Source organism: Cygnus olor, chromosome 1 (genome assembly GCF_009769625.2).
Source record: "Cygnus olor isolate bCygOlo1 chromosome 1, bCygOlo1.pri.v2, whole genome shotgun sequence".
NCBI lineage: Eukaryota > Metazoa > Chordata > Aves > Anseriformes > Anatidae > Cygnus > Cygnus olor.
This window is the reverse complement of record NC_049169.1, coordinates 138,141,182-138,168,980: the sequence shown is the minus strand read 5'-3', so window position 1 is coordinate 138,168,980 and position 27,799 is coordinate 138,141,182. Positions and strand designations below refer to the sequence as shown.

The 27,799-nt window shown below is 40.4% G+C and overlaps 2 protein-coding genes across 6 annotated transcripts in view; both read left to right on the top strand.

The window, feature by feature from the left end:
- The window catches only part of NIPA1 (NIPA magnesium transporter 1), a 14,306-nt gene extending 1,350 nt beyond the window's left edge, over positions 1–12,956 (top strand). The window contains exons 2-5 of the mRNA XM_040535468.1: positions 1,205–1,252; positions 5,065–5,155; positions 6,486–6,646; positions 7,693–12,956. Of these exons, the coding sequence (XP_040391402.1) occupies positions 1,205–1,252; positions 5,065–5,155; positions 6,486–6,646; positions 7,693–8,204 (812 nt within the window). The 3' untranslated portion in view covers positions 8,205–12,956. The remainder of the gene's footprint in view (positions 1–1,204; positions 1,253–5,064; positions 5,156–6,485; positions 6,647–7,692) is intronic.
- Positions 6,530–27,799, top strand: NIPA2 (NIPA magnesium transporter 2). 5 transcript variants are annotated; one of them, XM_040535428.1, is made up of 7 exons: positions 16,042–16,307; positions 22,622–22,682; positions 23,065–23,287; positions 24,531–24,587; positions 25,019–25,109; positions 25,745–25,905; positions 26,825–27,799. In XM_040535428.1, the coding sequence occupies exons 3-7, from the start codon at positions 23,149–23,151 to the stop codon at positions 27,460–27,462; spliced, it is 1,086 nt and encodes a 361-aa protein (XP_040391362.1). In that variant the 5' UTR covers positions 16,042–16,307; positions 22,622–22,682; positions 23,065–23,148; the 3' UTR covers positions 27,463–27,799. The 5 variants fall into 5 exon arrangements, with proteins under 5 accessions (XP_040391371.1, XP_040391362.1, XP_040391363.1 ...); XM_040535437.1 differs by lacking the exons at positions 16,042–16,307; positions 22,622–22,682 and adding an exon at positions 6,530–6,646; XM_040535429.1 differs by lacking the exons at positions 16,042–16,307; positions 22,622–22,682 and adding an exon at positions 16,521–16,539.

Genomic DNA, 27,799 nt, shown 5'->3' with positions numbered 1-27,799 from the left:
TCAAGTCTTTTCTCTGTTCTCTCCCGAATCAATAACATTGTATCAATGCAATTAGTAATCCTCACTTAGAAACAGCAGCGGGTGGCAAATATTTTGCAAAGTTATCTTACTTGAGTCAATATTTTCTGTAATTTGTGCTCCCAACAGTGTTTTTATTTTATATGCAATAACAAAAGTCTAAAAAATGATTACACCCACTCTAAAGCTGGCCATTTTCATTAGTCATTTTCAATCTCACTTCAATTGTATAGTGTGATTTCCAAGCATTTAATATTTTATAAGTCTCCAGAGTTGCAGATTACTGTATCTTTCTTTCATTTGGGATTTCAGAGTGCTAGCTGTAGGCACAATATTGCCTATTGCTCCAGCAGGCCTTAAGAGAGCATCTTCCCAAGTAAATGCAGAGCTGGATTGCTAGAAAGAGGAGCAGAATGTGAGAGAATGACGTGATGCCAAGGTCACGTTCAGCGGGGCTAGTCTTTGGTTTAGTAAGTAGTGATTAGCCTTGATGCTCTACAAAAGTAGAGCTGATAAAATGTGGTGTACAGGCTCCCCGGTGCGCTCCAGGTCAAGAGTCTATCATCTGACAATGAAAACAGTCATCCTTGAGCTCGGGAGGCACTAGAGGACAATCCAGAGTTTTTATTCCGCTCTTGGAGATGTGGCATTATGTCAGTAATTCAGAGGCTTCAGTCATAGTGTTTTCCAAACGTTCACATGCAGGAGGATCCGTCCATGCTCCCGTACTGCCAAAACTGCGTGCCAGAACAACTTCTGTGATACAACTTCATTCAGGCTACTTGAGCGAACTAATTTATGTAAATTATGTCTTGCTTCCATAGGTTTCCCATTCTTCTAGTAGTGGCTCCAGTGTGTATGTTAAGTGGCACCTTCAGAGTTTTTTTTCTCATTTGCTGACATTTTGGACGCTCTTCAAAGTAATGCAGCATTAGTATCGCATAGGTACTTCAAACTGGGCACCAGAGCTTCTAACACGTTGCCTTAAGAAGGTCTGACTTGGACACCTAGGCCAAATCTGGGCACCTTCTGTCCTCCCTTGTTTTCTGCTCGCTCAGCTGCCTTGAGGAAAAGGATTAAGATGAAGGTCCTAAATAGCTGAGAGTATGGAAATTATTCTATTTTGTTGCTCCAATATTGCAGTTTCATATTTTTCTAATATATCTTCCTATACTTCCTCTCCCAGGTACTTCATACTTGACAGATATAGTATGGTGGTCTGGCACTATTGCAAGTAAGTATCTTAAATGGCTCCTTTTTTTTGAAGGGGGAAGTTGTGGTTAGGTGGCAAAATGAGACATCAGAAAATCTGGTTCTGATCTTGAATCTGGCACTCGCTTGTAGTGAAATTCCTTTCCCTTGGGAATATCTCACCCTTGCTAAACTGTCTCTCTTGATTGTTATGTCTGATGGTGTTAGAAAAGGCAAAGAGCTGGGATAAACCCAAGTTAGACTTCTTTCCAGATTTTCTGAACCATTTGATGCTTGTAGCCCTTGGCACCCACACACTGCTCTGACTCTGGGTTCTTGCATGTTTTGTGTCTTTGGATTGTACTGCTGTGCCCAGTTTTTAATAAAAGTCAAAGCTGAATAAGAAATTGTAGTTCTGCACAAAAGGGCTCATTGAGCACATTATGTTTTAGATCAGAAAGCAGTTAGCCAGTCTCAATTAAAAAAAAACAAAACAAAACAAACAAAACCCACATTTTTTGATTTCTAGTTTGACAGTTCCAGTTTGGGCGTTGTTTTAAATCTGCAAGATTAATATGAAGCCATATACGGGGCTGATTATGAGATCTGTACAGTTTTCATCAGAGTATTTTTGTAAGCTATCCTCACACTATGTTCAGTCTCCAACTTGAATCCATCGTGTGGAGTAACTAGCTTTTTCCTTTTTTAGTTCAGCCCTAGTTTTACCACGGGAGTTTAATATCAAACCCCACTTACAGACACTAGTCCAGCCTTTTGTGGGTTATATGGAAATGTTTTGATGCAACAAGGTATTTTTTGTTGTTTTCATGCCGTACACAAGGAATGGACATTGATAGATCTCTCAGAGGACAAAGCTTGCAGCAAATGTAGAAGCCAACAGAGCTTCAGAGGCAAGTCCTCAGCTAATTTAAGATGAGCTTAAGCAGTTCTTTGTGGGCTTCTGACTTTGCTGTGATCCCTGCTGCCTAAGCAGCAAAAAAATTTATGCTTTGGTCACTATTGTTTATCCTTTGTGAGGCTTCTGACTTGAATCTCAGAACAGGAGTTAAAATGAGAGTTTTTATTATTGGAGCTTATCTTGGTGAATCAGAAGAAAAGATTTCCTGCTTAAAAGCTGCCTGAAGGCAAAATAGCTGCAGGGAAAGGTTTCCTTTGGCTTTTGTCTATCAGCTAGGTGCAGGTATTTCAAAACACAGCCTCAATTATTTCACAAAGGAACCAAAGTAAGGATTCCTTAAGGATGTTACAGGTTCAGTATTGCAACACTGCAATAGCAAGGGCCAGGTAGGCAGCTATGGGATCCAGGGAAAGGCGGTGTTTTGGGGGTTAGCAATATCCCCAGTAATCTGGGTGAAATTATAGTAGCTGATACTGTTTTCTCAAGTATGGAATTTGGGGTCAGGATGACTAACAAAACCAGCATAAACTCTACCGACTTGTTTTCACAATATTTGTTCAGACAATGAACAAGCATTTCTAAGTTGGCATGCTGACTTGAAATAACACTGCCTAGCTATTTTGTGCCAATAGGATCTACTGGAAGACTTCAAATGAAGGCCTACGGATTCTGCTAAGGGGCTTTTTTTTTTTTTTTTTAACACTGTAGTCAAACAGTGATTACAGATATTCCAGTTAGCATTAAACTCATTAGCTAAAGAATTAGTTTCAGTGCAGGTTTTGATAGCTGCATGGTTCTGGCATTTGTGACTGTTTTTACAGTGGATGCATATGTCTTAGCATGTTATTGCAGAACAGGAGTGCACTTGGGAAGGAAGTCTCCTGTTTGTCTCCCCTTACTGTGCTTTAGTTCACATTGTGGAGCAGTGTTTGAGCTTTTGAACTGAGCTCCTTTACGATGAAACAAGGCTGGAAGGTGCTTTCTAGGGACATGGCTGATGCACATCAGCTGCAAACAGACTTGGTCTGTGGGAGCAGGCTAAACTGAGTCCGCAATAAAACCCCTGAGATGCATGGAGCAGACATCTTTTGCTGTTCAGATCTGCTCTTACTGGTCTCCTTGCTGATGTAGACATGTCTGTGCACCAGGCTTTGTGTTGCAATAACTTCTGGGATATCGGTACTCCTTTTGCAAAGTCAGCTTGGTGTGCCATCAAGAGCTGAAGTCACGTCTTGATTTACAGCCCTGATGTATCTGGAGACGGATTTCTATCCACTGAGGACTGAGTAGGTTGGCAGCAAAGGTCCTCAACAACAGGCAGATGGTAGCCATTACTCAGATTCTTTTTATAGTTGGTTTTTGTTAATCCTGGCCTGTTGTTCACAGTGGTGAGAGACTGTTGCTATTATTCCACAGTACTACTGAAAACTCTTGGTGAGTTCAGTGGGCTTATAATACATGCAGTGTGACCAAAGCTTCAGAGTCCTAATTTATGTATCGGTGTTGGTGCCATCTAGTAGGGTTCTGTCATCAGAAAGATAAGGCACCTGGACTACAAAAAAGAAACAAATGAACAAATTATTGCCAGAATAACTTGAAAATGTATGGAATCAGCAGAAACACTGTGCCAGGTGTGCCCTGCCCTCTGTGCAAGGTGTTCCTCAGGGCTGTTGGATGCCTTGAAGGTATCCGCGTGTGCCTGCTGAAGGACAAAACTGAGGCTGGTAGCTGAGTTACTCCATTCCTAGGGGCAAAAAATATTCAGAATACCACCACTGACTCCTGTGCTCTAGCAGTGGTGCTCATTAACTTCTCTGGCTTGTTCCAGCATACAGAGAGAGCCTTGGTGCCTTGAATTAGTTTAATTTTGCCATGCTCTGCAGTTCTGTGAGTTTGTTTGTCTCCTTCGTGTTCCATGTAGGTTACACAGGTCTTCAGCTTCACTGAGCTAATTCAGTAAATTAATTAATGTTTGCACAGCGCTTTGCAGGTGTGAAGAGCAGGGTGATAACAATATTTGATAGTCAAGGGCAATGCCAGTCTGAGCAGAAAGAGTTTGGCTTCTTGGTATGTTTTTAAATGCTAATAATGGCTCTTAAAATCAGCTTGAAATGTGAGCTGTGTGTAACTTGGGTTCAGTCTCAGGGTTCTCACCAGACTGTCACTAGGCAAGCATCATGTTGGCCTGTTATAAACGTGCCAGCACTTGCAAAACCATCAAGCTGTTTTTCTTTTTTTTTTTTTGCTGAAAGCTTGAACACATGAAGTGTTTATCACAGCTGTGAAGTGCAGTAGTGTGGTACATTTAGGAATTGGCTTTCTTGGGGCAGAGGGGAGAGAATAAGATCGTGAGGCTTTTACTGTGACTTGGCACGGATCTGTTCTTCTTACAGTGGTCAGGAATTTCTTCTCGTGTTATATAGGGCTTTGAAAAGTTGACGCAGTCTACTGTATGTTGAGGAGCTTTTATGCATGTGCTTAGTATCTCATTATTAGATGAGTTTCCTGTCCTTATCTTCCACCAAGAAGGGAACACTGCTGTTAGAAACTATAAGCAAGTGCATTTGTGTTATGTGTATGCATGTTCTAAAGTTGAAATTGTGGCTTAGATATGCTTTTAGCACTCCCTGTTAAGATATCTGAGTGTAATCCATGTGTTTAACGCATGATTAGATAGTCTTATTTGCAAGTCCTCTTGGTGGAGTATAAATAAGATTTACTGTATCCTCTTGGATCATCTTCTATGGCAAATATAAATCCTGTATTAATGTATAAAAATTCTGGCCATTTTGTGTTAGTGCAAAATTAACAGAGCTGAGCAGATCTGTAACATCTATTTTCCAGTTAGATCAGTCTTTCTCAAGCAGTATTGGGTAAGTTTTCATTCCTTCTTTTTACAAAGGGATTTAAAGGCTTATTTCTGTTTCTCTTGACAGTGGCTCTGGGTCAAATAGGGAATTTCTTGGCCTACACTGCAGTCCCAACTGTGTTAGTGACTCCCTTGGGAGCACTTGGCGTTCCATTTGGGTAAGAGTTTGCTTTTTTTGTTTTTATTTGAATGCTGCTACTACTGAGCAAAGCATCAAACAGACTTCATGATCACTGGAGGTCCCCTAAAAAGATGTCAGGCTTATGAGCTTTAATGATGTGTTACAATGCCACCTATTCCTGTTTTGCCCAGTAAAGTGTGTGTGTGTTGGGGTGGTGGTGGTGGGAGAACAGTGAAGAGAGGGTTTCTGAGTGTCTTCTGTTTAACTATCACTATGATCCGGAATAGATAAATGACTTTTCTTTCACTTTGATTATTCTGGACTCCTCTGTTTATTCTCTTATTCACAGTTCCCTCCTTATGTAGGTCTTTCTCATTGTTTCGCTTTCTCTGCCCTGCTATCCACAACCCATGTGTTTATTGATGCTGATTTTAATTTAAGTGGGTTTGGCCCAGTTTCCTGAAGTTCGCTTCATATGGCTGCCCACAGCTTCTTCAGCGTGATGCTCGTTTGAGGGGAGAGGGCAAGAAAAGGCATCAAGTGCTCCTGAATGGAGTTTAATTTACAGCTAAATATTCTCTGAATAGCTAAGCACTATCTGTGAAGCTGCGACAGTGGAAAAAGTACAGTTATTTAAAAACAATGCTGTGCATTGCCTGAGATTTTTTTTTTTCCTGTTACCCACTGTTGTTTGCTGAATTATCTATCTGCTTTGGTCATCTACTTCAGAGTATAAATTGCTTTGTGTAGGCTTCATGTCTTTCTTTAGTTTTATACTCTGTGAGGCACAATGGTGCTCTACTCACCACCTATTACTTTAGCCTAGGCCACATAATTTTGTATATTTTTGTTCAGCTACGTGTTTGAGCTGAGCCTCGGGATCTTTGTCACCAGAGCTGACTTTTATCTCATGATTGCATAACATATATAAAAAACGCGGGTTACTGGTATCTCAACAAACCATTAACAGGTAGATGTCTGTCTCAGGGCTGCCAGATACCTGCTTGTTCCTTCCTTCATTTGTTTTGTTTTGTTTTTTCATTTGTTTTTTGTTTGTTTTTGGAGGAGTAGGGGGTTATGGTTTGGGGGGGGGGGGGTCTGTTTGCTTGTTTGGAGGGCATTTTGTTTCTTTTTATATTTTGGGGGGGGCTGTTTTTCCTGAGATGAAACATGAAAGATTGAGTAAGGCTGAGACTGGGTGAATCTTCCCTAAGATAAGTCAGAAGTGCATTTTGAGGGTTATTTGAAAATTTGCTAACATCTGGTAATAATTTCTTTAAGAAGGAAATTAACGTGGAAAGTAGGTGTTAGAGCATTAGTAATGGGATGTATTCACACTTTTAATATTCTTCCTTTTTTTGTGAAAGGTCCATTTTAGCTTCTTACTTGCTGAAAGAAAAACTGAACATTCTTGGCAAGCTGGGATGTTTGCTGAGCTGCGCTGGATCTGTTGTTCTCATCATCCACTCCCCAAAGTCTGAGAGTGTAACAACTCAGGCTGAGCTTGAAGAGAAGCTAACAAATCCAGGTACTTTGTTCTTTTCTTAACTCAGAATGATTTTGTGAGACTGAGAGCACACATGAGGAGGGGACATGCCACTTCCATTTCACTTCCAGGAAAATTGACTTCTGAAGAAAATATGTCATAATTGAGGCAAACCAGTATGGTTTTTGTGTAGGAAAACTATGACTTGCTGAACTTAGAATTTCTCAGATTTATTGATACACGTGTGCCAAAAGGAAAACAAATGCTTTTGAAAACGTTCTCCCTCACAACAAGATTAGAGCAATGGCCTTTTGAACTTGTAATATTCTAAAATCTTGAAAAAGTGTATCTTGCTTCTTAGAGATGAAAGGCATAATTCTAGGATCTCAATTTACGTTGTTTTGTAAAAAAACAAAAAAATACTCATTTGCTTTAAGCGAGAGAAACTGAAACCTAACAACATCAGCTCTCCAAAGTTAAGGATGAGAGGGGAAAAAAAGCAAAGCAAAAAAAAATTGCGAACAAAGAGAACAAAACAAATACCCTTGTCTAAATTTACAGCTTGTCTGACTGAAATGAATTGGAAATATATTTCTTTAAAACTTTAAAGCACACAATATTTTTGTATACAAACACTATAATATAAATGATACGGCCTCCCGGTTCTTCCAGCTGCCCCTTCTCATCCCACTCAGCTAAACGGGATCTAACTTTATGCCTAAGCTCCTTGCTGGGTCCACCAGGTTATGAATAAGGTGTTGTCATAGCTGTCTGTTGTACAGGACTTTAAGGAGTATAATCCTGATGGAAGAGAGCATTAAAAAAAAAAAGCCATCTTCAGTTCAAATGTGCAGCCATGTATCTTACTACTTGATGATTCGCTTTACACAAAGCATGTGAGAACATCACCAGTTACAGGTGCCCACACCATCACTAAAAGCGCAGCGACGTAGGTCTATATTCAACAGTAAATCTCAATTGTGGTGTATGCCTTAGGTTCGTTGGTAAGACGTGATTTGCCTGCTAAAATGTCAAGAATGCCAAGAGTTCTTACCGTGCTGTTATCTTGTTTTCTTTTTGTTTTCCAGTTTTCGTGGGTTATCTCTGCATAGTACTGCTAATGCTTCTCCTGCTTATCTTCTGGATAGCTCCAGCTCATGGACCTACTAATATCATGGTTTACATCAGCATTTGCTCTCTCTTGGGCAGTTTCACTGTTCCCAGCACAAAAGGCATTGGGCTGGCTGCTCAAGATATCTTTCACAATAACCCATCGAGTCAAAGGGCTCTGTACCTCTGTCTGGTACTTCTGGCAGTATTAGGATGTAGCATTATCATTCAGTTCAGATACATCAATAAGGCACTGGAATGTTTTGACTCCTCTGTGTTTGGAGCCATCTACTACGTTGTGTTTACCACTCTAGTCCTGCTGGCTTCAGCTATCCTTTTCAGGGAATGGAGTAATGTAGGAGTGGTAGATTTCTTGGGAATGGCATGTGGATTCACCACAGTATCAATTGGAATTGTTCTTATACAAGTCTTCAAGGAATTCAACTTCAATATCGGAGATTTAAATAAACCTAACATGAAGACAGATTAAAATATTTTTTGAGGGGAAACTGGATGGCTCAGGGAATGATACAGAGCCTTTCATTTCTAGGTCACTGATTCAAATATGATTCAGGTTGGTAGTTGTCCTCTGACGATTTGGTGGCCTACATGAAATGAATTGGAGGCCTCCATCCAGTTTCAAAGGAGCAGTTGTCCATGTACCCCAGTCAACACAATAAATGACCTTAATTGGAACCGTTGATTGAGTCAGCATAGGGACCGATGTATTTCCTTACTGTAAAGGGTGATCCATCAGAAAAGATTTGTGGGTATCCTGACAGACCTGTGTGTGAATGCTTGTGTTATGGTGGCTGATGTGGGTAGAGAACATCACTTCCTAATGCGCTCAATCTGATACCTTTCATGGGTGATGCATACCTTAAAAATAAGGGGGGAGGGGGAGGTGAGTAGAGCAATTTGTTAATACTGCAATGTGTTCACCGTCAAGGCTGTGAATTCTGAGACAAACGTTGGCTGAACTGTGGACTGCAGATTTGACCTTTTTAGTGACTGTCTTAGCAGCGTGGTCTGCCATGCGGTGAAGACACTGGGGAGTTTTAAATTGAATTCTTTACACAGAGCAGTGGACCCTTAAAATCTTTCACTATTTCCTTATCAGCTGATGGTAGTGTCCAGGTATGCATTTTTCTTTGTAACATGTGCATTAAGACATACCGCATTCACCTGAGAGTTTTTAATTGGGAGCAGACAGAAAGACTGTGAAGGATGTGGAAATGATCACAGACTCATTGCCTATATGGTGGCTTATTTGTAAGCAGCTCAGAACTATTTCAGTGCCTTTGTAATCCAAAAATACTGCATAAATGTGAATGTATTTGTTTCAGATGGCCTACATTGGTTTAATAATTCAGTTTCACTGTCTATAATACTGTATTCAAATTCTAAGCATGTAAAGCATTCAGAAGGAGCCATGTGTTTTTGGCAGAATTCAGAAACCTGAATTGAAACTCTTAGATGCCTTGACAGCTTCTTAAAAAAAAGTAGTCATAATGGGAAGAGGTAACCTACAAGAGGGCATTTCAAAGATGACCAACATACCTTGATTCTAGTGAAGTGACTAGACAGGAAACCATTTTGTGAAGTAGTTAATAAGCAGCAAAAACAAAATAAATGTTTAGAAGACAAAAGAGAATGAGATTTCTCAGAGCTCAGAAGAAAAGATGGCCTCATCCTCTTATAATGTGGGAAAAGCAGTCGAAGACTGAAAAAGCATAGGCATTCAGAGAGCTAAGTTTCAGGAAAACAACAGGAACATAGAATCAGATCTGCTGACTTACAGACCTTTGTGAATAGTTCAGCAATAATATTTTGACAGGTAGTATAAAATAGGTTAAGCTGTGATTGGAATGATTCTGAACTGTTTAGTTTAAACCTTTTAAAGAATATTGGTATTTCCAAAAAAATAGTTAACTTTCATGTTGTGTTTATATTTGTTAGTTAAAATACCACGAGTCAAAAAATTGTAAGGCAAGCTTGAAAAGTAATGAATGTTACCATTTTAAGTACAAAAATGGAAATTGTACAGTGGAAGTCAACACCTCTATGTCAGGATGTCTCTTGAACAAACAAACAAAACACACAAAGTGATTATGAGACTGTTTGAGAAAGTTCATGACACCTTATCAAGAAATCATCCATCTAGCTTTCTGGCTGGCTGAGGGTAATGCAGATGTTGATTAATGGGGAGTAATAGTGTCTACTCTCATGAAGTGTTTTTTTGACCTGAATTAATGCTACTTTAAAACTCAGCCTCTGTTTTAATTTCAGAGAAATGTTAAAAGCCCTTCTGATAGCAGCAATAAACATGAAGACCTACTCTCAAAGACTTACTATTCTGAAGGGAATATTCAGAGGGAATAAGAGCCCCAGGATGTTATTTGGAAGCCAGTTTTACAACCCCAAATTGTGTGGGAGTGATTCTGAATTGACTGAGTCTGAACTAGCAGAAACATATGTTACTATAGACTGGCACAGAAGCCAGGTGTCTTGGTGGAATAAAGTAGCCCTAGCAGACAAGGGGCCATCTCTGGATTTGCAGATACTACGTATGAATTCTAGAAAGTTTCAGGATTGTAAATGAGGGGAATTGGGCTATGAAAGATGGTTAATACTAAACCCTATCCTTTAGGGGTTGGAAGATGGTATATTGGTTATCAGCAGACAAGTATGTTTTGTCATACTAGTTCCTTTTTTTATTGAAACCTGAATTGTACATAAGTTATGAGACCTGTAGTGACCTACATTTTTAAAACCATGTTAGCTGTTTTCTGAAGCAGTCAAGTTGTCTTTTCAAAATCCACATTCAGAGTTCATGAGTTGCATGTTGGTTTTGTACTAGCATTTGGTCTCTGAACAGTTCCATGAAAATCTTTCTTTAGGTTAAAGTGAAAACATTTGTGTTCTCAGACCTCTGGCCATATTTGTGTGTTTTGTTTTAAAATTTACTCCTATTTATTTAGAAAGTGCCTATCCTAGTACGTTAGGTGCATATGCAAATCATTAGTAAATATTATATCCAAAAAAAACCAACTTGACTGCCCTGTCTAAACCTTGCCATTTTCTGCACCACACAAACAAGTTTACTTGATGAACACTCTCTATGCAGAGTAAGAATTAAGTAGCAGCCATGTTCTGTGGTCCTGTGGCCATTCTTATAGCTGATAAACGTCTGCATAGGTGTCTTCTCCCCAGCTGCTCCTCATCTGTGATGAGCTTTCTAGAAACGTCCAGTTAATCTTGTTTAAAACAGATGTCAAAAGCCAGCACATAAGGTGAAAGAGATTCTTGTGGCCTTGCACATCTTTATATCTCCAGCCTTTCATATCATGAATGCTAAATAATGGAAGCGTTTATTTTTTGCTACTTTGTTCAGTACATATTCTGTACCTGATCTGGTTCAATTCTAACTGAGAAGTGCACTAACATTTTATTTTGTCACTGTTGGTATGGTTCTTCCTTCTTCCATCCTACGCCCTCCTCATTCTAGGTGCCCTACCTCTTTTAGTCTTTTCCCGTTGCTTTTCTGACTTAAGAGGAGGCACTGCTGAAGCTGAATTTTAGCTGTTTCCTCTTTTCCACCCCTTTACAAGTAACTTTGAATAAGACATCTGAGTTCCATCATCTCAGGGAGCAAATGTGCATAGTTGTCTCCTGAGCGTTGGTGTCCCTCGTGGGTCTGCCCACCTTCTTTTTGCATTACGTGTACTGATAGCTACGAGCCAGATGATTTGTATTCTGATTCCGATGCAGAAGTGACGGAGGTTACACATAACATAAAGTGGACTGATGACAGGGGTGGGGTGCATTTTGAATTAAATTCAAATCCACATGAAAGACGTTTCACTCTGTATGTCTGGCTTCTATCGTACTTACCAAACATACTTACTTACATGAAGACAGCTCTTTGATCATTATCCCTTCAGTGTATGGAGGATTTACATGTGTCGCTCCTGATCTTTATTAGGTGTCAAATACAAAAATCCCTCAAATGTTCAGTAGGAGAATAGAAACCTTTTTGATACAACCAAAAAAAAATTTGCTACCTTAAATACTTATGTAAAAAAAAAAAAAAAAAAAAAGAAAAATATTTAAACAAAGTTATCTGCTGTATTGACTATCCGGGACACTGTATGTGTAAATAGAGCCTATTTATTAGTGAGCTGAAACTAACATGAATGAGGACCTGTCATATCACACAGTTTGATAAGTGAGGCTTCCTACTAATAATCTTGGTTTATATTTAACATAAGTATTTTTCTGAAGTAACTGGCACTGAAAAATGAAAACACTGGATTTTGTTTGTTGAAATACTAGAATCTGTGAGGTTTAGCTTTGCTTTTTATTTAAAAAAAAAATAGAGGGTTTGTATTTGAAGAAGGATCTCGGGTTATTAAGTATGGGGTGCTTAAAATGGGGCTTTGCACGTTATACCCATCTTACCTTAAATATAAAACATTAAGGACTCTACAGATCTTCCTCAGTTGTCTTGTGATGATGTAACAGCTGAAGTTTTACTGTTAAATATTATCAATAATTTATCTATTACCTGATATCTTTTCTTTACAGAGATTAGTCTTTGTAATAATTCTTTGGTGCTGCTGAATATGGGCTTAAGTGATGCAGGATTTTAGTCTACTGTGTTAGGCAGCAATGATGTCAAAAGTTATTACTAGTGCCCAAGTGTTTCAGACAGCAATGTTGAAATGATTACAAAGTTACAGATTAAGAAATCTTTTTTAAAAGCTGCAAATAAGTTTTCTGTATTTATTTTTGTTGCTTTTTTTCCCAGATGGTTGCTCTAGAGAGTAGAAAATGTTACACAAAAGGGGTATTTTTAAAGTTAATTCTTTTTTTAACTGTGGATTTTTTTTTACCACTTCTCTTTTCTTGGAATGTAAAAAACAGTTCTGATGGGACATGGGGAAAAAAGTGGATGGCAGCAAATACACAGTGTCAGGTTGGGTTGCTTCGATGCTATTGCAATATAGTCACTACAGATTACATAAAAATGATTTATTTTATTAGCTTCTGAACAGTGTATATATATCTCTTTGTTAATGGCTTACAAGTCAAGCTTTTTTTGCTTTTTAAAAAATAGTTATAGGCATGTTGTATTTGCCTTGTGTAAATTATAAAAGGCTATTTATTATTAAGTTTTCTGAAAACTAATCTATTTATTAACCTGTAATGTTTTAAAATAAATGATTTATTTCTAGCTCAACACTTGTTTTGTGACTCCTCTTTATTACACAAGGGAAAAAAATATTTTCCCACACATCTATCTGCTGTACAGCCTAATCCCAACTCATGAAGCCAAACTATTTTCCTTACCTTTTTCTAAAATAGCGGTCTTGCTTTTACTGGTAGTAGACGCTTCTTACCTGTGTACAGGTCAGTCACCATATGGTGGCATCTGCCAAAAAAAAAAAACCCACAGTCCTAAGGCCTTAATTACATTGAAATTTGCTCACGGGTGAACTAAACACTTCTCTGGCAGAAATGCTTGTTGGGACCTGAGTCGTTTCAAACTGTGTTGGAACTACATGGTCTTTAAGGTCCCTTCCAACCCAAACTGTTCTATGATTCTGTGTCTTAAGGAAGCCTGGGTCACCAGTCTCATTTACTGTTACAAGAGCTTTCTATGGAAGGAAAGGAAAATTGTGGAGCCCAACCATCTAATCCTTCATCTGAGATTCATAGCTCCTCAGGTACTGGCACATAAGCACAATTTTCAGGCATGCAGTTTTTCTTCAAATGGCAGGATTTCGATTAAGAGCTCTTTCAGTCTTTGCTCTGTGTTTTAGGGGATGCATCAGTATTATTACTGGTCAAATTTAAATGTTACTTTAAAACAAGCAAAGTAGCTCCTTTCCAATGTAAAACATGGTGCGCATTGGAAAACATTGTCATGGATTCTTTACAAAATGTGTTGAAAATGTTATTTTTAAAGGTATTGATGATCTTAATATGCTATTCTTTTATTTTTTATTTTAATTTTGTAAGTAAACAAGGAGTATGTATTTTGAGAATGTGTTTTTTTTTTTCCCCCAATAAAATTCAACTCTGTTGTTCTCTTATTGTGTATCTCTGCAGTTAGAGCATTTAAGGCAAAGCCAGTGTGCTGCCTATACCACTGTTACTACTGAAGTCTGTGACATAACCAATCCTGAGCATACATATCTCAGCCCCACAGCTCTTTTTTTTCTTTTTTAACCAAAAAGTGGGGAGAAAAAGTGCTGTTGATTTTTTTTTTTTTTTTATGAGCTTTGTTTTGAGATCTTATATGTAAAGCAGAGTCCCTTAAGTTGCATCTGGCAGTGCAACTGTTGTATGAATATACTTGCAGACGTGGATCCTTGTTCTGCTCAGCTGTCTTTGTTAAATGCAGCAGGGACCCTGCTCCAGCTGCCTGATTTCCTAATCAATTTTCTGGCATGTACAGACATCACTGAATTTAGCACCGTGGTGGGATGCTTTAAAACTCTGCCAGCTGGTGGTATTCTGCCAAGGGACTGTGTACCAGATAGCAGCTTTGGGTAGATAGCTTTTATCATGATCCTTTCACAGTATGTATGGAGTTGGAGATCATTGCACAAGAGTCAAGTATGCAACACAAAGCAGGATAACTGCTAACCTGTTAATGTTTCCCAAGGGTGGCAGTTTTGCTCTTTGTCCCTCTTAAACCTTGAGGAATATTTATATAGGCAGTAGATACTGAGACCTGAAAGTTCTGTCTGTAGTAGTACGTAGACTAGCAGACCTTTCCTGTGAAATTCAATGAGCACAAAGCTGGGTTGTGCTTAGTTTACCATTGTTCTTCTTTGCAGAGTTCTTTCCAGATACTCCGAAAACATGCCTGGTACATCTCTTGTAAATTATTCAGAGATGCTTTGATTATTTTCTGTTAGTGAACACAACCCGTGGCTGTGAAATAAGGATTTAATGATTTGTGATAAATTGAGAGCACTTAAAAATGTTGTATTTTGTGTGAACAGGTAACAGTATGTTGATCAGAACAAGCAGTTGGAAAAGCAGGAGGAAGAGGTTAATCAGCTGTTGACCTTTTTCAAAGACTTCACAGTTTGTATCTTGAAAAACACAAAACAGCTAGCCTCCTACTGTGTATTACTTAGCTAACATCTGTTTATTGCTTAGTGTATGTGTATATATATATGTACACATACATAAAAACTACTTGACATGTGCAATGTTGATGTCATGGCTACTAGACTAGTTTCAAATTGGAGAACAGAATGTTGCCTTAGGGAATAAAATAAGCCTAAAACTGATCGATTCACTTGAGTGGCCTGGAAACTGCAAGGATTTACTGTGACAGAGTGAGGGGCCATTTTGATTCAGTTGATGAGTAAGACTACAACCTGTAACATGAAGAAGAATAGTTTTGTTATGGGTATCCTGTGAGGAAAGGCCAAGATTGCTTCTTTGGTTTTGTTACTTCATTTTCACAAAACTTAAGAAGCAGCTTGTGCAGATTCTGGTAAAGTCAACACAAACCATGAGAAAGAAGAGTTAAAAATAGAATCTGTTGTCACTAGGGGATGTGATAAAACAGGTTAGCCCTATTTGAAAAGGTGAAGTTGCATCTCCTGTGTGGAGCTACCACATTTTTGGATTGTCCAGAGTAATGTTCAGTTTTGGGAAGTGTATTTAGATAGTTTTGAAGGAACTGAAGGACGCTGTGAGCCTGGAGCTTGCCCCTCCTTAGAACTGTTCCAGTCTTCACTACAGGGTGAGAAATGCTCGCCTAGATACATGCATCAGTTGTATGACATTAAAGTGTATTTGGTTGTAGAGCGTGCACTATGAGAGTGCGATCTGAATTAAAAGGATTAATAAACAGTACAATTTACCAAACTCTGTAAAATGTGTTTTTTTTCATTATTGTGTAGGGTTTGTAAGACTTTATTTTCTGTAAGAGTATAAAACATGGGTAACATGTATTTGTAGGAGGAGTGCTTGGGGTAAGAAACTGTAATGAACGTCGCGTGGCTGCGTTGCAATGTATCAGGGAGTATATAATTTTCAGATGAAGCTGACCCTAGTAAAAAGCAAAACCGGGTTAAAAACACTCGTTTCAATAGGAATTTCTGCCCAGGCCCGAGGCGAGGCACTTGCCGCCATCCCCCTCGGTCGTGAGGGTGACGGGCACCGAGGGCGGGGCCGTTAACGGCCGCCGGCCGTGACGTCAGAGGGAGGGCCGCTCCCCGCCCGCCCTGGGGGAAGGGCGGGCTCACGGGGGGTCACGTGACGAGCGGCGGGGCCCAGAGCGAGGCGGCCGCGCCCCTTCCGGCGGGCGCTGCCGGGACCAGCGGGGAGGCGGCGGCCGGGCGCGGGGACGCCGCCCGCCATCACCTCCCGCCTCGCCTCGCCTCGCCTCGCCTCGCCGCCGCTCCCCGCTCCCCTCCCCTCATGGCGGAGCAGCGCGCGGCCGCCGGCCCCTCCCTCCGCCCGCTCCGGCCTCCCCCTCCTCCTCCTCCTCCTCTTCGTCCGCGAGCGGCGGCGGCGGCCGCGGGGCCCCTCCCGGCGGGGGTGTGAGGGGCGGCGGCAGCAGGTAACGGGGGGGGGGAGGGGCGGTGGGGCGAGGGGGAGGGGGGCGGGGCCTCATTGGGTGGTGGACGTGTGGGTGGGGCTTCTGGTAGGCCACGCCCCCTCCTCCCAGGCCCCGCCCCCACGTGCAGGGGGCGCCTCGGGGGTGCGGCGCCGGGTTCGTGCCCGGGGCCCCCGGAGCTGAGGGGACGCGGAACCCCCCCGGTACCCCCGGAGCCGGCTGGGGCAGCGCTGAGGTGTGCCGCGGGGCCGGGCCGGGCGGTCCTCGGGTGGGTCACGGTGAGGGGAGCTGGGGCCTCCGGGTCGGCTGCTGAACTGCCCGGCTGCGCTTTGGTTTGGGGCGTAATGCAGCGTTTTGGCTTGCTCTGTAGGTCAGGACGGTGCCTTGTGCGTGTTTTCCGTGCTGTGAAGGTGGAGGCTGGGTCGGACTTCATGGTCCTTGGTTGTTTTAAGACCTTTTTCAATCTACCTGTTAGTTTTCTCCATTTTGCTGCAATATCTCTAATGCTGTATGTAATTCGACCCGATAAGTCATCCTGCATCTTTCTGAACGCTTTGATATGCCTCATTTTACATATATATAATTATACATACATAAAATATACATATATTTATTTATATGTGCTATATTTTTTTCCTGAAAAGGTAACAGGTTCATTGGTAGGAAACTATTACGTGAGTTCTCATGCGCATTGTGCTTAGACTTCAGCGTCACGCTGGTTCTGCTTTCATTACAGCTCTTAAATCTTCTCAAGGTAAAATCGTAACAAATAGAAAGCAGGTTACGTGCTCCTTGGTCACACCAAAGGAAAAGGTGTGTCTGAAGTCTAGATCTGACTTGGACTTACTAATTTTTTTTTTTTTATATTTGAAACTGCCCATCTTAAATGCTAGAGGTGAGACTTCAGTGAACTCCTGCTGGTTACTCGTCCTACAGAGAATGGGGGCAATGCGATAGGTACAGCCAGGGTGAGGCAAGTCAGATCATTGACTCCTAATTTTAAGTCTATTTTGATGGACTTCTGGGAACCGCAGTCAAGGCAGACAGTATTGGCTACAAAGCACCCTTTGTAGTTACATTTAGTTAATGAATAGCACGCTGTTTTAGTGAAGATACTTTTTTCATTTTATGTTAAAATCTTTTAATTGAAGATCATTCTTTTTATAGAAGAGAATAAGTGCAAATACCAAATACAAAGAGTAAGACGTGCAGAGAGTTTAAGTGTGGAGCTTTTCTCGTTTTCTCCCAGTACCTTAAAATGGAATGCTCATTGGTTTTCCTTTATTAATAGAAATCTGGTATAAAGGAGTAAGTCTCCCTGCTGTTTAAAATCTTTAAAAATGGGCAACTTTGAACCTGTTAACATGTCTTTTGCTTGGAGTACCTGTGCTGGTGCCTCTAATGTTATGCTACATACATACGCATATATGACATCTCTGTAAACATGAAAGACTACGATACAACATACTACCTGGTCTGTGTGATATGTAAACAATATGCATCAGATTGTATGCTCGTTTAACTTCCTTGACAAAGCTGGGAAACTTTATTGGGGTTAGACTTGCCATGCAAGTCCTAAATAACTCCTGTAGCATCTCTGGGTTCTGGATGTGTATGTACATCTTGGCCTTTTAAAGATGTATGTGGCTAACATTTCAACCAGCAGCTGTTTTGTCTTAATGGGATGTTATGCTTGTCCTTCCTGTGTTCTCTCGACCTGTGTTTCAGGGAGATGTTCATGAGTGGACATAACATGACTGAGAAAAGACTTGAATTGAAAGAGTTAGCTGTATTTTGTGGACTTAAGTAATCTTGCTTAGAATATCTGTTTTCGTACTTCTTTCCACCGTAGGAGTTCTGTATATGAACATCCTTTTAAGAACTTAATATACCAAAGCCAATAATTAAAATTTCCTAACACTCTTTTGTAATAAAGGTGCTTTAGCACATAACTTACTGAACTGAAAGGACTAGGATAGTATTTCAGCTCAAATTTAGCATGTTGCTTTCAAAGGAATATCTTAGATTGCAAGTTAATTTCTTTGATTAGCGAAATGAAAAGCAAGGGGATGGAATAACTGGGGCTTCAGATCAGACATACGTAGGGGAGATTAAATTTAAAAATCACACTACTCTGTTATTCAAGTTTTTTAAAACAGCGATTCTGCCTTTTTAAAGCATAGGTGAGACAATGTACGCTCTTGTGTGTCATGCATGAAAATGAGATGAGCGTGAAACTATGGACGTAATTTTTTTAGCTGAATTCTTAAAATGCCAGTTAATACTCTTTTGAACTTATATTTTAGGAACCTAAAATTTGAAATATTTAAAAAGCAAATGCCACTGGATTTTGGAACAAAATTGGTACATGTAAAGAGCCTTTGAAAGACTCATTGTTGAACATTTATGTTGTTAGGGAGTGTTTCTGTTTCCTGTGGATTTGTGCCTCTGGAAAGGAAGAAGGAAACACGTAATAGTCAATGTGTGTTTGTTATAAGCTTTTGGTGATTGAACCCACTTCTCTTCCTTGGAAAGTTTCACAGAGAGGAGGGCACTAAGTAGGTGCGCTATTTCGATGCTAGAAACACAAAACTTCTCATGGAGCTCTTCTAAATAAGTGAAATTGAAAATAAAACACCACAGAACAGTTCAGAAGACTCTGGGTGGCTGGAGCTGGCGTAACCATTGCCGATGTCTTGTCAAAACAGACCTTTGTTTTAAAATCCTTCCGTGTGAGTCATATCTGAATCTTGTGCCGGTTGGTATTGGTGATCTGCCCAAACGACAGAGAGTAATTAATGGCATCGGGCAGGGAAGGGCTGGCAGTGACACCGGCCCATTCACTGTTAAAAGTACCAGCTGTTAGAGAGTAAACCCTGAGTTCTTGCAATCAGGTATTTTATCTTACGTTTAGATCGTCTGCTGGTGGCCAAGTAGGCAAAGTTTCAGAAATCCACCACGTTCACTTTTGCTGACAGTAATTACTGCTTTCATACAATGTACAACTATTAGAGGTGGTAATTAATTGTCTTTGGCTGGTAACTCCCCCATAGCTTGAGCGTATCCGCTTCTAAATGGAAAATAATATTTCGTCTCACAGTGTTACTGTTAGTGTTTCTGAACATTTAGAGAATTGATTTGTTACAGTAAATATTTAACATCTTCTGGGCTCTGTGTGCGCAGGCATGCTACTTTGGGGAGCAAAGGGGAATAAAAGTATTTGTGTGTTTTAGACTAGAGACTCTGTGTCTTGTCAGCGGCTTTATTTTCCATTTATGATACTCCCCAGTTACATCTTAAATTAAGCAAATGGACTTTGTGGTTAATCTGGACTTACTTAAGTCCCACCAGTTTTTCGGAAAGCCTTTTCTCCTTGCCCACTAAGCCTCAAACTTGGTCGGCTCCTTGTGCTGTCTGTCATTGTGCTGCTGTGCTCTGAGAGCTAGGGCTCATGATGTTAGACGATCCAGAGGCAGATCCTAAATAGGTGGTTTTTTTGGGACATTTTAAGTACTGTCGCATGTAGGTAAGAAAGTCTCGTCCCCTCATTAGGTCTCTGAAAGAGCAGCAAACTCGTATTCCTCCATGACACTGCTGGTCATGTATGGATGAAATAGTCTCGGTGTTAAAATCAGCTGTGAACTCAATTAAAGACCCTTGGCAGAACTGTACCAAGTACAAGTGAAAACACTGCCAGCTTCGCTTACCTCCTGCATTTCCTGGCTTCTCTCCTTTTTGTGAGTTAGTGGTGGCCCGGGCTGCTGGAATAGGACAGTTCAATGCGTCCCAAAGCTGAAGCTTTAAAGGAGTACTTATTCCAGAAAATGCTCCTTTCACTTCATTTCGTTCTGTTTGTGTTTCCAAAGGTAATAGATAGCTTTTCTAGACGATGTTTATGAATACGTCTTAGGTCTTCTTCTACTGAGACTCAGGCTTAGAATTCAACTACAGCCTGCCCGAAACGTGAGCTCTCCTGTGCCTGCTATTGCTTTGACTCTGTCATGTGGGCTCTACACCTGTGAGTTAACTCTGCCCTGTTACACAGCGAACCCCATCTCTTCAGGGGCGAGCTGGGCTCACCACGACTGCGCGCATCCCTATAAGCTGCAAAGGGAAGCATGGCCGTCCTGTCTGAGCAGAGATCGGGCTGGCCACATCTGAGGACAGCTCAGCTTAGAAAGAAAAGCTAGCACTAACCTATGTGAAGAAGTAGTCAAGATTAGAATCATTTAGGAGGCTAACAGAGCAGTTGATGGGGAATCAAAATGCTTTTAATGTATTTAGGACTTGCGGGAAAGTAGGATTAGTAGTTCTGGCGCATAGCATCCTTAGGGCATTTTTTAAGTCTAAATTCAGAAAACTACCACGAGTTTTTCTCAATTGTCCGCAATCATATTTTTCTACTCCAACGAAAAACAGCATGTGCTTCTTCCCTGGTCTCTGAGACGCAGTGGGTGGCAGGAAGGGACTGAGTAATGCTCTTCACCTCCATCAGAAAAGTTTTTGTGTAGATAAAAACTTCCACTGCAAGCTGGAAGAAAAAAAAAAAGGTGGTTTTGGCAGTTTGAGTCCAGTTTTAGTAACAAGCTCCCCTAGTAAAAGTGCTCTCGTTAGTGACACAGCTAGAGCAGCGTCTGTTGGAAGCACTTTGGTAGAGAGGAAGGCTCTGCAGGAGAGGTGCCGTCCCGCCAGCTGATGCTGCACCAGCACCACGCGGCGCATCAGCTGCAGCTGAAGAGCTTGATGACTGGCTGTGTGTCTTGGGACTGCCAGAAGGGCTGGTAGAACCGTCACAAATATCTCCAGGTGCCTCTTCCTTGCATTAAAAATGCCTTTGTTCTCCAGGGGACTGGAAGCCTGGCTTTGAATTAAAAGCCGGAGAAGTACTTGATGCAGTTAGGTGACTTGTTCCGCTCTGTCTCACGCTAGTCATTTGTCCCCTGGGGTTTTGTTTGGTGGCTGTCTTTGCATCATGCAAGAATCCACTTAAGTTGTTTGTTGTTGTTGTTGTTGTTGTTGTTTTAAAGTCATTAGAAGCTGAAAACAGACCTTCGCAGTTTTATTTATTTATTTATTTACAAAATAAGGTACTAAAACTTATGTAAGGATAATCAAAGAGGGCTTGAGAGTTTTGAACAGCAGATCTTACGGCATTTTGAATTAGTGACATGTTGAGCTCTTATTAAATGGGACTGCTTTCCTTCACTTTTTTGCAGCCTAACGGGATGCAGATAAGAGGATCTATGTTCGGGGTTAATGTGAACCTACCTGTGGCTCTCTGCTGGGCTTCTCTAGTGGTGCAGTGCATTAATCCAAGTCGGCAGCAGGAACATAGGGAGAAAGGCAGCGTTGGAAGAAAAGTTTGCGAAGAAGCAAGCACAGGAATTGGAGCTGTGAGCTTGAGTGGCAGGCTGCAATATGCCTTTATGGAGTGCTAGGCTTGCAGTGGTATGTCCATCTCTGCCAGAGCCTGGGTGCTTGGTGCTGCAGCGTGTTGATGCTGGCGGTGTGCTCCTCCTCCTGGAGCTGCTGTCCTGCCTCCTGTTCTTTGCCCCCTTTTCCTTCGAAATCAAAAGCTTGTTGATACAACTTGCATCACGCACCGTGCTTCTGAATAGCTGGAAAATGGTTGCTTAGGGAAATAAACGCTCTTCTGAGCACATCAGTGGTAGGTGCTCCCAGGAAATAAAATTGTCTTATCTATAGGTGTTTTCTTCCTTTAGACTAGTTCTCTATATAGTCGTAATTATGTTACCTTAAAATCAAAGCCTAAAGACCGTTTCCATTTGCCTCAGTACTACAGAGAGGTTAATCACCTTGAAAGTACTTTAGGATTTGGTTTGTTTTTTTTTTTTTTGGTTTCAAAATGATTTATGGAGATGCTTGAAATTTGAAACCTTACATGTTATATGGAATCCAAGATATCCCCATTACTTCTTTTCTCCTGTTGTGTGTTGCACTGAAATAAAGGTCCGTGTTTAGCTAGAGGTTGGGTATGTAAAATCTTGATTTCTAGTCTGAAAGTTAGCATCTCCTGCTAAGCTGTACTCGGAGGTCTTGCATGACTAAATCTGGAGCCTGGGAAGTTGGGTGAATGCTTTTCAACAGTAAACTCATACTTGTTACTGTAGGTGAGCTGGAAAAACACTTCATACACGTGTGGGAAACTCTTTGTACAGTGCATCAACAAATAGCTGCCTTTTCTTGTTCCAGATTCCCTCTTTGTTAGAGGATCAGTGCATGTGCATTCGTTCAAGTTTGCTCGTGTTAGACAAGTTACGGTATGATTACACAGTTCTGCTCTTTCACTTTTCTATGGAGTTTCTGTGGAAGAGATGCTGTGGCTGTTCTCAAACCTTCTTACAAACTGATTTTGATGTAAGTAATTATTTGAGCAGTATCATCAGTTAGGTGGTGTGCTGGACATGATCTGTGTACTTAAGGAAAAGAAAAATAAATTGCACATCTTAAAGTTTCCTTAAGTTGTTGTTTCTTTTTTTTAAAGGACTTTTCTTGTTTTGGGTTTCAGTTTTAATGTTCTGGGTCAGATGCCCTCGTGTGCACTCAGACTTTTTAGTCACTCATCTGTGATGCAAGCTTATGCATGCTTCAAGGGTTGCCTTTTTTTCTTCTGTTTGTTTACCTCCTTTTATTATTTTCATAGACCTTTCACAGGAAGAACCATCCATGTGAGCTGCTGAGGAGTTTTCTGCACATTATATATTTCTACCAATTTAATCGATGTGTTTGTTTTGCTCAGGTTTCGGTGTTGCATCATCTTGTGTTGAGTAACAGAAGTTGTGCTGTTCGTTGATCAATGTGACAGTCACTCGTAGTTTACGAGATGAGCCAAACCCGTGGGAAATATGACTTCTGCATTGGTCTGGCATTGGCTATGAGCTCCAGCATCTTCATTGGAGGAAGCTTCATCCTGAAAAAGAAGGGGCTGCTCCGATTAGCCAGGAAAGGCTCCATGAGAGCAGGTAAATGCGTTTCAGAAACTTGACTTCTAAGTTTTACCACTCTAAAGAAGATCACTAAACTTAAGATTTTGTTCTGACTCAGATATAGGAAACCTAAAACATGTATCTGGTGTTTTGTTTTTTTCCCTCTGGTGTCACATACGTCTCACTCAGTGTGTGATGTATACTATGCAGTTTGCATATAGTGCCCTGTGAGGACGCTTACTGAACTATCCTTTGCGTCTCAGCATCATGTACGGTGATGCACTGTGCTGTAGTCTGTTATTTGGAGCTGCTGAAAGTGTTTGGTTTTTAAGCCAGGAAGATTCTGAACAGTGTTCAGTTTTAATTATGGATTAATATATTACCAGTGCACAAAAAGCCAATTTAGTGGACTGTTGTTTGTATTTCCAGCTTTATTTTGTTGAACTGCATTTAATAAAATTAAATAGCTCTCAGTATAGCTGTTACTATTTTGGGAACTGATTTTTTTCATCCTTTTGCCAATGTCCTTGATTGGAACAGTAAAATGCTGACTTGCACTAACTAGATTTTTTTTTCTTACAGCTGACTGTGTTTGGTAAATGAGGTTCATATTTGAAGTATCTAGTAGCAAAGAATTCTGTCTAGGACAGGGAGGAGCCCAACTTAAATGTTTTCAAGTTCTTAAAAGCCACTTGCCCCAGCTTTGTATTTCCTGCAAAGGAAATGAGAGATTGTTATGCTAGGTCACAGCTTGGGAACAGAGTGCAATGAGTGTGTGAATGAATGATCTAAGGATGCTGCAACCAGAAGATTGAATCTGAGTAGTTTTAATTCAGCACTTGTCATCTCTGCTTGTAAAAGATGGTTGATCTTGAGTGAGATACATGATTCATGCGTTCTGGGTTGGAATGGGGAAGTGTGACTGCACTTCACACATTTGTATGTGTAATCAACTACCTAAGCCACGCATGTCTCTTAAGAGACATGTAATTTGGCTTTTCATGTCATTGCAGTGAGTTGAAAGAACTGTTTTTTAGTGTAAAGCCAGAATGACAATCCGTGCCATTTTTAACAGGAAGGAAATCAAATAATTAGTTTTCAAAGGGGGCTGCAGGAGGCATCTGCGCATCAGAGCTTGAAGATACTTTGTCTTTATAGCTAACAGTTACCAGAAGGCAGCCCATGTTTTATGGGCATGGGCTACGAAAACTATTTTGGCAGTGTTACTGTTTGTTGAGGTATGGTTTTCATGGAGTAACATGCATTCTTTCAATTTCAGGACAAGGCGGTCATGCGTACCTTAAGGAGTGGCTATGGTGGGCTGGACTTCTTTCAAGTAAGTAAATTTTTGAGATGGTGTCTGTCTTCTGAACTTGCTTAAACTCTGGACTTAACTGACTGTAATCATGAAACTGGCTTAATTTACATAGTACCCTGTAACATGTTTGCTTTGTAGCCTGGTATTGCAGAGGTCTCCATGCAAAAGTTCATGACTCAAGTTAGCAGGTTGGGGAGCCAGAATGTAGATGCTCTAAAATACATCTTCTAATTTGGCTGAATCAATTTTAGTACCTGTTGTAGTCCTCCAGTCTGCTCTACAAAATAGTAACGAAGTTTTTTGTTCTGTTAGCCGAGCACCAGAATTAGACTTTTCCTTTGTTCTGTACTGAATGTTCGTGTCTGAAAGAACACTTGCACTGATTCACAGGTTTGTTGCATAAGACACCCTAACTTGTTTTTTTTGTTATTATTATTACTACTCTGCAGTGGGAGCTGGCGAAGTAGCTAACTTTGCTGCCTACGCTTTTGCACCAGCTACATTAGTGACTCCTCTAGGAGCTCTCAGTGTTCTTGTAAGGTAAGAAACACCAACAGAAAGGAGTGGGATTTCAGAGAGAGAAGTTAAATATTTATTTAGAAATAAGTCGCTGAGATATACAGTAATAAATGTGGTTTGTTCTTAAGTATGAATGAAGGGTGGGTACAAACGTCGGGAGTAACTCTTAAGTTTCTCCAAATGTAAAATGACTGTTCTAAAATGATTCTAGAAATCTGCACCTCAGTCTGCAAAAAGCTATCACCTTCTCCATTTGAAAAATATGCTGTATGCAACAGAGTAGTATTTTTATTCCCAACTGAAGATATTTATCTTTTTATTTATCTTTTAAAAATGATTTTTACATGTGCCTAGATACAGAGTTTTTGGGAGGCAGCATAAAAATGGGTTCTGAAGGAGCTGCAAAATACTGACAGGTAGTTCTGCTGGTAGCAAGTATCTTGGTAGAAAATGAACTACATCGCTATTACGGTAATTTTCCCAATTATGCTGTTACTTAAAAGTGATTTATGGACATTAATAGTGTTCCTGCTCAACAAAAGCTGCGTGTTGTATATGTGAGGGACCTGTACAGTCAAAGCAACCTGTACGTCGATGAGCAAATTAATGCAATATTACTAACTCCATGTTTGCTGGTGTGTATTTTTTCTTCTTAGTGCCATTCTGTCATCCTTCTTTTTAAATGAAAAACTTAATCTCCATGGAAAAATAGGGTGTTTGCTAAGTATACTTGGATCAACTGTGATGGTCATTCATGCTCCACAAGAGGAGGAAGTAGAAACTTTAAATGAAATGTCCAACAAACTAGGTGATCCAGGTAAGACAAACACTGGCTTGATCTCCGAGTAGCTAATGCATGTGTGTGCTTGCTCTTCTCTAAGCAGCCCATCGTTCCTTTGTTATAGTTTTATTACCGCTTTTTTCAAATTCCAGGAAGACAGCCTGTCTGCCTCATTTTGTCAAAATGAAGTAGGGATTTGAGTTCTGTGATGGACTTCCATAGGGTGCTTTGCATGATGCCAGTGAACTTCTTTGGCCTTGAACAAAGCGTTTCGATATGAACCACTGAGATGACAGTTTAAAGAAATGCAGCAGCACAGCTGGATAAATCAACTTCTATAAATTTTAACTCAAGTGTGTCGGTCTCTGTAAGCCCAATTTTGATCTGTCCTTAAATGAAGAAGTAGGTTTGGTGGTAGATGTCTGTTCAGAAGTGTAATCCTTGAGGCTACCTTATATGCTTACATGGAAGACGAGGCACTCACAAATACACTTCTGCAAAATGCTATACTTGCAGAGCCAATTCCCATTTTAAACATGAGGAAGTGTCCAGCACAGAGACTAAAAAGATGATCTTAAGGAATGAGCTGATTATTGGAAATCATAGCAGCCTGCCAAAACATACTTCCTTAAGAGCATTCAGCCACAAGCCTGGATCCAGTATTTCTGTGCCTCTCTGAGGCTGTGCGTAAGGCAATATAGCAATCTAATCCTGTAGTCATCATGCTGATAGAACAGTAAAGGTAATATAATATGCCTAAGTTTCATTATTTTAACAAGGTCACTCTAAAAGTGTTTAACTTTGCTGTTGAAGGAGTAGTAAGTGAGAAGCAGCCTGATCTTTTCTGTGTAAGCTGAGCCAATCACCTTGTTAATGTTTATTCTTGGTACCTCTAAGATGCTTTTGATCGTATACGTCAATAACAAGCCTTTTTTTTTTTTTCCCCCAAACACAGGTTTTGTGGTCTTTGCAACACTTGTTGTCATTGTGTCTTTAATTCTAATATTTGTGGTGGGACCTCGCCATGGACAGACCAACATTCTCGTGTACATAACAATTTGCTCTGTGATTGGAGCGCTATCAGTTTCCTGTGTGAAAGGTTTGGGCATCACTATCAAGGAACTTTTTGCAGGAAAACCAGTGCTGAAGCATCCCTTGTCTTGGATTCTGCTGCTAAGCCTTATTGTCTGTGTGAGCACGCAGATCAACTATCTGAACAGGGCTCTGGATATATTCAACACTTCGATAGTGACTCCGATCTATTATGTAATCTTTACAACATCCGTTTTAACTTGTTCCGCCATCCTTTTCAAGGAATGGCAGCACATGGCGGCTGATGATATTATTGGCACCTTCAGTGGCTTCCTCACTATTATTGTGGGGATCTTTTTATTGCATGCCTTCAAAGATGTTAATTTCACCCTGGCAAATTTGCCCGTCTCCTTGCGGAAAGATGAGAGAGCAGCAAATGGTTCTTTGCTGAGCACGTATGACTGCTTTAATCATGACGAAGAAAGTTCTACCTGTGTAGGTGAAATGCAATCCACTGAGAGTCTCTCAGCCAGGAGAAATGGAAGTCTGTCAGCCTTCTGAAAATATCTACATCTTAAATAAGAAAGGAACAATTCTGTAACTCTGGATTCTTTTTTTTTCTGCTGTGAAATGTCTGAGCTTGTCTGGAACCTCATGTTCTTCTTAACGGTACGTGTAGACAATCTGTATTTTTTAAGTTTGATTAGTTTGGATCAAAATCACTGAAGGGGGTTTATTTTGCCTTATTTTTACTTTAAAAAAAAATACTAAAATGACCTCAGACCACAGTTGGGTTTGTTGCTTAAGTTATGTGTAAATACTTTCATTTCACTCTTCTGTTTTCAGATGTATTGCACTAATGACAGTTTTATCAAAAATAAATTGCTTTATTTCTGCA

Coding starts and splice junctions, on each gene's coding strand:
- NIPA2 (XM_040535437.1), top strand. CDS start 23,149: ATGAGCCAAACCCGTGGGAAATATGACTTCTGCATTGGTCTGGCATTG. Junction 24,588..25,018: donor GTGGGCTGGACTTCTTTCAA/GTAAGTAAATTT, acceptor ACTACTCTGCAG/TGGGAGCTGGCGAAGTAGCT. Junction 25,906..26,824: donor CAACAAACTAGGTGATCCAG/GTAAGACAAACA, acceptor CCCCAAACACAG/GTTTTGTGGTCTTTGCAACA.